Source organism: Gekko japonicus, unplaced genomic scaffold (assembly GCF_001447785.1).
Source record: "Gekko japonicus isolate JY-2015 unplaced genomic scaffold, Gekko_japonicus_V1.1 scaffold4337, whole genome shotgun sequence".
NCBI lineage: Eukaryota > Metazoa > Chordata > Lepidosauria > Squamata > Gekkonidae > Gekko > Gekko japonicus.
Window position 1 is genome coordinate 82,079 of NW_015169311.1, and position 10,019 is coordinate 92,097.

General features: G+C 44.4%; 1 protein-coding gene across 1 annotated transcript in view; it reads left to right on the top strand.

Annotated features, from left to right (window-relative positions):
• Nucleotides 1-7,984, top strand: part of LOC107114997 (cytochrome P450 2J2-like) — a 23,148-nt gene extending 15,164 nt beyond the window's left edge. The window contains exons 4-7 of the mRNA XM_015416605.1: nt 1,645-1,780; nt 3,012-3,199; nt 4,514-4,652; nt 7,730-7,984. Coding sequence (XP_015272091.1) covers nt 1,645-1,780; nt 3,012-3,199; nt 4,514-4,652; nt 7,730-7,905 — 639 coding nt within the window. The 3' untranslated portion in view covers nt 7,906-7,984. The remainder of the gene's footprint in view (nt 1-1,644; nt 1,781-3,011; nt 3,200-4,513; nt 4,653-7,729) is intronic.
• Nucleotides 7,985-10,019: the final 2,035 nt, after the last annotated feature.

Genomic DNA, 10,019 nt, shown 5'->3' on the forward strand with positions numbered 1-10,019 from the left:
TATATCCTTGATTGAGAACAGTTGTTTTTTTTCATTGGGGGGGGGGGGCTGCTTCAACCACTCCTAAGCTCTTCTTTCAATTTCCATTTCATTTTTAAATGGTAAGCCTATCTGCATGAACAAGATTGGGGGGGACATGCAGATCAGAGGCCTTTTAATATTTCCTTTTGCCTTGTGTGCAGCCCAGAAAGAACATTGGCAAGAAATGTGCACTCTGTACATGTTCATGCTCTTCATTTTGCTGTTACTTAAAATGGTGTGGCACAGTTTCAAAGGGACAACTAACTGAGATGTATAAAAAGAATGACAGGATTGACCATTGGAAGCAATGGGAGATGCTTGAAGGCCCATTGGAGATAATGGGATCCAGGAATGACAATTGACTTGCATGGGCTCCACTGAAATACATGGGCTCCACTGAAATACATTGCAGCACAAAAAAAGTTGCAAAGAAAATGTGGAGTGGTTTTTCCATTAATCTTTGGGCCCAGATAGGCTACTCTGGGACTGGAATGACAGCCCACTAGGCTACTCTGGGACTGGAATGACAGCCCGCAGAGTGGAAAGACAGTCCCTAGGAAGAGAATCTGTGCTCTGGGACTAGACTGACAGCTCCCAGAGTGGAAGGACAATCCCTAGGAAGAGAATCTGTGCTCTGGGACTAGACTGACAGCTCCCAGTGTGGAAAGACAATCCTTAGGAAGAGAATCTGTGCTGTGGGACTGGAATGACAGGTCACAGAGTGGAATGACAGGACAGCCCCTGGGAATAGGCTCAGTGCTCTGGGACAGGAATGACAGGTTGCAAAGTGGAATGACAGCCCCTGGGAACAGGCTCAGTGCTCTGGGACTTGTGCTCGTAGGATATGAGTTTGAAGTGAGAAGAAGATTGCTGCTACTCTGAACTCTGTACATTGCTCAGAAATTGAGTGCACAGCAACTGTTTGGTATTCTGGCTCAGAGACTCCAACCCTGCATTTACCAAATGAAGGCATCTGTGATGCCATAATTTTGTACATTTCAGTACAAAGTCACCCTTATGAATAAGGCAGAAACAAGACTCCTATAAATGAATGTCCAGGAAAACTTTTAAAATGTTCCCCTCCAGGCTTTTCTGTGTTGCCCTCCTTACTTTCAAATTTGTGACCATTTGTTTGTCTTATATACATGATATGTATATTTGCAGATCTTAAAGTGACTATTCTAAAAATGAATTAAATAAAGGACACAGCAAGAGACTGCTGAGATACCACTATAACCACTGGCCAACTCCCACCTTTTCCTGAGTTTAGCCCAGCCCAGGGGCATGGCTAGGGGGGTTCCCAAGAGTTCCCAGGCCCCCCTCAATTTCTGGGGAGCCCCTCCATAAACCCCACATGGCTCTGCCTCCATAGATAGTGGCAATGGCCTGTGATGTCACTGGCTCCTCCCTATGATGTCACTGGGCCTCGGTTCTTTTAAGGACCTAGCATAGCAATGCCTCCAGCCCAGGTCCAGCCCCCCCCCAAAAAAAAATTGGAAAGTCTACCCCCTTGTTTAGGAACAGAGAGGTGCAAGTCTTGGAATCCCGATGTGATGTCAGTATGACATTTTTCTTTCTCTTAGGCTCTGGATGTATTTTCTGTTCTTTACTTTTCTTTGAAAGGAGGATACCCCTGCCAGTTTCCATGAAGCAAATATGATCCAATCAACACTGGATCTGTTTTTCGCTGGGACAGAAACGACGGCCACAACCTTGCGCTGGGCTTTGCTCTACATGGCCATTTATCCAGAAGTTCAAGGTAGAATGATCGTTGTTGGGTTTCTGACTTCCATGATACAATTGGTATCGCTTATGTTATGATATCTGAAGTGCCAGACTGGCACTTGTATCCTGGAGCTTTTATCCTACACGTGCATTAAAAATCACAGTTTTTAAAGATGATTTATTCATAAAGCAAGCGTGTTTTGATTTAGGGAGGGGATTGTACACATGTCATTCCTGTATCACCATTATTGTTGCCCTCCTGTAGATACATTCCATCTTGTCTATATCCTTCTTCAATTGTGGTGCCCAAATCATGCTGTTTCCAATTTATGGTGACCCTAAATTAATGAATTAATGACCTCCAAAACGTCCTGTCCTTAAGATCCTCGCTCAGGTCTTGCAAGCTGATTGAGTCCTTGATTGAGTCCATCCATCTCATGTTGGGTCTCCCTCTTTTCCTGATACCTTCAACTATTCCTGGCATTTTCCTGGCACTATGGTCTTTTCCAGTGACTCTTGTCTTTTCATGATGTGACCAAAGTACGATAGCTTCAGTCATTTTAGCTTCTAGGGAGAGCTCAGGCTCAATTTGATCTAGAACCCACTCACGTCTTTTGGGTGGTCCACAGCAGGGGTCGTTTCCTCCCGGAGCGCCCGGAGCGGCACTCCAGCAGAAACGAGCCCAGAGCCCGCCCCCCCGGGGGAATTAAATGCCCTGGGTTCCCTGCCCAATATTCTCCAAGTGCCCCGCAGCTCCAGAGGTCATCCATGAGGGCAACCAGTGCCATCTCCGTCCCGTGGCCTGGGCAAAAGCCGGACTGGAAGGGGTCTAAGATGGAAGCGTCATCCAAAAAGCGAAGCCCCCAAAAGCCCCACTGTAGTTACGGGCCTGCCTCTACATTCTGTTGCCTGGGAAATACAAACAAAAATAATCCAAAACAAGGCCGAGAACAGCGGCCAGGCCCTGAATGTCTTCAGAAATCCAGACATTTTGGGAACCACCATAATGGAATCCCCACAATTTTTAAGTGTATCTTCAATGCTTCAGACCTTCCCAAACCAACCATAAACAGCAAATTTGGGATACATTTGTTGATTAGGCAATCCCAATGCAATCTCCAATGCATACTGTTTGTATAGTGTCTGAAAGTTGCACATTCATCATTCTTGATATTGTACTATGTTTGCTGGAAGAAAACGTAACTGCCTGAGAGTTCAGGGACTGGTTTTCCTTCTATTGACAGCAACTGTTGTTTTCTCGATAGCAAAAGTGCAAGGTGAAATAGACTCTGTGATTGGCCAGTCCCGCCAGCCCACCATGGATGACCGGGAACACATGCCCTATACCAATGCAGTTGTTCACGAAATTCAAAGAAAAAGCAACATTATACCTTTCAATGCTCCGCGGATGACAAGTCGTGACACCACATTGGCTGGATTTCATTTGCCAAAAGTAAATAAAAAATGTTTATTTCCTATTTCCTTTTTGTTTAAACAAAGGGGAATCTTTTAAGTGAAAGGTCTGAGCATATAGATGTAACTATATACTTTCAATGGCCTTCAGGAGAGAAGTGTTATTTATTGTTCAGTGTAGCCCCGCCCCTTCGCTCTGTCTATCATTATTCTGACCCTGATGCTACAGTCGCAACCGCAGCCACAGCGTGATCGATAAAAAACAGGCATGTCAAGTTTCTTGGGTTGGGAATCTTCACAACAAGAGATATCGTAAAGATGTCAGAGTCCAGCAGGGATCAGCCAAAACAACCTGATTCTGTCCATATGATCTAGAGTTGCGTAAGAATCTTCTGCTAGGTCCCAGTGGTTAATATCCTTGGGAGACTTTGCCTTTCTTTGCAGAGTGTTGCTTACATGGGTCACCTGCAGTTACTGTTCCTGCAAGCATTTACTGGCAGGCACTTGATCGTGGCATATCGTCGTCTGGAGACAGCTGGCTCTGATCTGTCCAATGCTGGTGGGTTGAGGGAGTTTGACCTTTTGGTTCCTTCTGGTTCCCTGACAAAAGTAGAACTGAGACCGGGTGTCCGGGTCTCAATTTCAGCTAGTCCGAAACCTCCCAGTGGCTTTAATATCCAGTAGTCGCCATTTGGAAACATTTTTCCAACCCTCCTCACTTTGAACATATAAATATGGAGAATGGCAGACATAACTACTATAGGCCCCAGTCACACAGAGAATTTGCTGCGCGAAAGGCACGAATGCTGGGCGGATTTTCGGGGCACGATCACACCGCAACATCTGGCAAGTGTAGCACACCCATGGCCAACCTGTGGCATGACACCGAAGATGTGCAGTTGAAGAGTACCTGCAAAGATCTACTAGCAAATGGTTTACCACAGGCTGGCGCTAGCCTATTCCCTCTTTGCAGTGTGCGCCAAAGGACGAAACCCCGGTGCGCCGCTGTCACGTCTGATCACATAATGGCAGATCTGAATGTGACAGCGCAAATAGCCATGCCCACCCCCCTGCGTTTTCTGGCACGTGTGGCCGGGGGCGTAAATAAGTAATTCATAAATGCTGGATCTTAATAGATCTTAATAGTTCCACGTTTTGAGAATGTTTGGGGATGGGAACCCATGGTCACACACAATTCCATGGATATCTTGATAAATAGAGGGTTTGAATTCAGCCCAAACACAACCTTGTTCAGTATGCCAGGGCCAAACAGTAACGTAGACTTCAAAGATCATTGTACTGAGCCATGATGTTTTAATCCATTTTCTGCTTTGCACCGTTTCCTCTTTTTCAGGGAACTGTTGTCTTCGCCTTGTTGACATCAGTGCTGTTTGATAAGGAGGAGTGGGAAACTCCTGATGCCTTTAATCCCGGCCATTTCTTGGAAAGTGGTCAGTTCAAGAAGAGGGAAGCTTTCCTGCCATTCTCTGCAGGTAACGGTTGATTAAATGCTTAAAAGTATTACCTCGGACACTCTGCGGAGATTTCCAGGTCCAGCCCTTGCTTCAGACATGCCGCCTGGTGACTGATTACAGAATTGTTTAAGATTTTCCCGTTTTCCAGTAAGTACGCTCAGGGCTGCCCAGAGCCACCATTGGCCCCTGAACCAAGATTTCACCTGGGCCCACAAATGGCCCTGATACAAGCCATGCGTCTAATTTTATGTATGTTTACCAGTATAGGGCATGTCTGATGTAGAGGGCTGTAGTTCACACAATTTCATATCACAGTGAGTTTTTACTAAATAAGTGAGCAAGAAATCTATTTCAGTTTACCCTTGTACCTTTGTGTAGCAGAAAACCTGGGGCAGACAGTGTGTCGAGACAGTGTTTGACTGCAATAAAAAAGGCCAATGCTATGCTGGGGATTATTAGGAAGGGTATTGAAAACAGATCAGCCAATATCATAATGCCCCTATATAAATCAATGGTGCAACCTCATTTGGAATACTGTGTGCAGTTCTGGTCACCACACCTTAAAAAGGATATTATAGCTTTGGAAAAAGTGCAGAAAAGGGCAACTCGAATGATAAAAGGGTTGGAACACTTTCCCTATGAGGAAAGGTTAAAGCGCTTAGGGCACTTTAGCTTGGAGAAACGACGACTGAGGGGTGACATGATTGAGGTTTATAAGATTATGTATGGGATAGAGCAGGTCGAGAAAGAGGTACTTTTCTCTCTTTCTCACAATACAAGAACTCGTGGGCACTCCATGAAATTGCTGAGCGGTCGGGTTAGAACGGATAAGAGGAAGTCCTTCTTCACCCAAAGAGTGATTAACATATGGAATTCACTGCCACAGGAGGGGGTGGCGGCTACAAACATGGACGGCTTCAAAAGGGAATTAGATAAGCATATGGAGCAGAGGTCCATCAGTGGCTTTTAGCCACAAGGTATAGATAGGGGCTCTGGGGCAAGGGATGCTCTGTGTTCTTGGTGCTTGGGGGGGGTCAACAGTGGGAGGGCTCCTAGTGTCCTGGCCCCACTGGTGGACCTCCTGATGGCACTGGTATTTCTGGCCACTGTGTGATACAGAGTGTTGGACTGGATGGGCCTTTTGCCTGATCCCACATTGGCGTCTCTTATGTTCTTATTGATTATGCACTGATGCGGGATGAGAAATATTGGGGTCACTGGGATTGATTTTGATGACATATTTCCTAAAAAGAGTACGTCATTTGTCATAAAGCACAAAGCTTAATTGCCTACAGCAGGAAAAAAGCATTTACAACGGGAGATTAGATGTCCCACCAAATACAACGACCAACTGCCTGAACACTGTTTAAAATGTAATTAAATCTAATGGAGGTCCATATGTGTAATTACAGAGACAGAATAATATTCCAGTACCATGTGAGTAAAGGGGGCGGGGGGTTAATCCTTTTACTAGTTTAATAGCTCATAGGGAAATATTTACACCCTCCGGTGCTTCCGTTCATAACATTAACAAGACTTTGCTACTAAACTACGATTAAGTACATTCTTTCCAACAAGGGATGAGAAGGAGAGCCAGTTTGGTGTCGTGGTTAAGTGTACGGACTCTAATCTGGGAGAACGGGGTTTCATTCCCCACTCCTCCACATGCAGCTGCTGGCGTGACCTTGGGTCAGTTACAAGTACTCTCAGAGCTCAAATTTCTATGTAGAAATCTTTAAAGGGAAAGGTACACAGGGAAATCTACAAAACAACAAACACTAGAGTCTACATGTTTCCTGCTACAACAACAGACACACCAGACTGTAATGGGGATTCCTCTTCTTCTTGACCCCTAGAAGGACATCACCTGACTACTTTTAACCAATGATTGCTAGTAAACAGACATAGTTTTCCCAGGCTGTCTTCTCATTGGCTCTGTGCCAGGCCACTGCCCCCTATATGGAAGGGGGTGGTGGCCAGGCTGCCTTCCAGGTCAGTCTAAACAATAGCACACAAGGTAAACACATTAACCCAATAATGACTGAATTTTAGACCTTGCAGCACACATATTTCGAAAAAGGGGAAGGGAAAGGAGATGGTAAGGTACTGTGAGACTCCTTCGGGTAGTGAAGGGCAGGGAATAAATCCAATCTCCTCCTCCTCCTCATCCTCTTCTTTTAAAACATAATAAACAGTTTAAAATCAATATCTTAATTTATACTAATAAACTACTGTCAATGGCAAGATCCATCTGCTCCTGGAGACTCCCTATATGTGTGCAGGTGGTTGTAACTAAAACTGAGGGGGGACGGACAGAAGAAATCAATGCAAGATGGAAACAATGCAGATGGAACAGAGCAGCGCCACCTCCAACCAGAGGCCTGGTGGAACACCTCAGTTTGACAGGCCCTGCAGAACTTCATTAAGTCCCACAGGGCCTGGATCTCACTCGGGAGACTGTTCCACAAGGACGGTGCCAGAGCTGAAAAAGCTCTAGCTCTGGTTGAGGCTAGGCGGACATCCTTCAGGCCGGAGATCGCCAGTAGATGTTGACCTATAGAGCATAGTAAAAGGTAAAGGTTTCCCTTGCTCGAAAGCCAGTCGAGTCCGACTCTAGGGTTGCGGTGCTCATCTCCATTTCCAAGCCGAAGAGCCAGAGCTGTCCGAAGACGTTTCCGTGGTCATGTGGCTGGCATGACTAAACACCAAGGCGCACGGAGCGCTGTTACCTTCCCACCGAAGTGGTATCAATTTATCTACTTGCAATTTCTTGCTTTTGAACTGCTAGGTTGGCAGGATAGAGCATAGTACCCCTGAGTAAATAGAATCTTTGGTGTTGTGTCTGTAATTTGCAAAATATATACATGTGGCAAAATGGGCATCCAGGCCATTTTTCACTTACACATTTCAACCCACCCCTTCTCTGGTTTGGAATGTCCTCAAGGCAGAAGATGGTATTCACCTCTCCCAGCACAATATTGTGCTTCCCGTCGTGGGAGCAGTGCTTTTTCTCCTGCTAGGGGATACCGTTGCTGCTGATGCAGAACCGTAGAGTTTGCAGTAAACATGATCTTTTTTTTCCTCTCCTCTACCAGGAAAGCGAGTTTGTCTTGGAGAGCAGCTGGCCAGGACGGAGCTTTTTCTTTTCTTCACTGCCCTCCTCCAGAAATTCACTTTCCAGGCTCCAAAGGACGTGAACTTAAGCCTTGACTTCATAACGGGATTCACCCTGCGCCCCCAGCCTTACCGCATCTGTGCGCTTCCTCGTTAAAAGAAGCAACTTCTGCTATGGCTCTCCATAGAATTAATTTTTACTGACAATGTTCCCTTAAATTGAGATGGGTAGATGTGTCGGTCTGAAGCAACAGGAAAAAAGACAGAGCCCAGTGGCACCTTTAAGACCAACAAAGTTTAATTCTTGGTGTAAGGTTTTTTTTGTGCAGGCACACTTCTTCAGATACATTGAAACAGACTTCTTCAAGCATTGCACATAGGTAGAAGGGGGCTAGTGGCTAGGAAAGGCTAATTAGAGTCAAGATGCATAAGTAACTGAGCCATAAGTGTAGCTAAGATTGGATTAACACAATTGGTAATACCTGTGAATGGCAGCAAATTAGCATACAGATAAAAGAGTTAACAGACGTGAGAACTAAGTTTGTATGCCAGTGGCACATTTAAGACCAACAAAGTTTGATTTTGGGTATAAGAGAGAACTGAGTGACTTAGCATGTATAATGAGATAAGAACAAGATTTCTCTGTTAAGCCCTTTGGGTTCCATTGTCCTGAGTAATAACTTCCGTTCCAATCTGTTTCTGAAATTCCTTTATAATAGAACAGCGACTTTGAGGTTCCCCCCACTGAGTGCCTCGGGAGGCTGAAATGTTGTCCACAATAACAGAACACCATGAGTAGTCACATACACCGCTCAACCAGTGTTCCCTCTAAGCTGAGTGTGAGCTAGCTCACAGTTTTTTAGCCTCTGGCTCACACATTTTTGTCTTAGCTCAGGAAGGGATGGTTCCAGAGCAAACTAATTTATACAGCAGCCAAATCACTCACTCCCAACTTTAATGCCGGTAGCTCACAAAGTAGAATTTTTGCTCACAAGACTCCACATTTTAGAGGGAGCATTGAAAACAGTTCAGCACATCATCAGCGGCTTACAACCTCTACTGGACAGTGACAGTTCTCTTTTACAAGTGTTGTTGTTGTTGTTAGTCATTCAGTTGTGTCCAACTCTTTTTTTTTTGTGGAAAAACTTAAGATAGAGATAAAGGAATTTTTCAAGGTAAATTAAACGGAAAACATGTCGTTGAATATAATATGGGACACGTTTAAAGCATATTTGAGAGGTTTATTTTTGACGCAAGATATATGGAAGAGAAGGCAAAAAAGAGAAAAATTGAATCAACTCACACTAGACTTAAAAAAAGAAGAGGATATAAGAGACAATGATTAAATTAAAACTGATACAACATCAAATAAACCTATTATTAACGCAAGAAATTGCTAGTAAGTTGGAATTCACCAAAGCATATTATTTCGAAAACGCTAACAAACCCACAAAGTGGTTATCATACAGACTTAAGAAAGAAAAGGAGAAAAGAACCATTATAGCCCTAAAGAACGATAAGCAAGAAATAAAAACCGGGATGGAAGACTTGAAAGAAATAGTGTGAAAATAGTGAGAAAATTCTATATGGATCTTTACAAGCAAGCGCCAGGTTCACAACTATATCCAGAACATGGGGGGAGAAGCATGCGTGGTTAGGGAAACAGTGGGCAAATGAGGCCCAAAAGTGTGGGGGGGGTGTCCCTTACATTAAGTTGGTCTCCACCCACCCAAATTGGAATTGGATGATATACCTCAGAACAGACTGCTTGGAGCTCGGGGGGGGGGGGGGGGCGGGGGGGTTGGAGGCCCATCTCGGCCTCCCCAAAGGCACAACCGCTGTTGTAGAGGCCAGGAATGTCTGTAGCATCATCACAGATGGGAATCTACGTCATTTGAAGTACCATATTTTTAAGTGCTAGCACTCATTCCTTGGGTGGGGGCGGTGGGGGGGCATGACCTAGTCTAAAATCCAACACTGCCCCCAAGACAGAATAAACTATTTCCACTTTTTTAAAAAAATACTTGGACTTTATATTATTTCCTTGTTTTGTTCTATATCTTCTTAATTGGATTAAACTTCATTGATATTAATTCAAAGCTGTTTTGTATGATAGGAATATTACTGTATTTTATTGGAGTTCTAACTGTTTTTACTGTGTGTGTGTGTGTGTATGTATATATATATATATATACACACACACATACACACACACACATATATTGTATACTGGTTATTATATGATGGAAGCCGCCCCGGGTGCTTCATAGA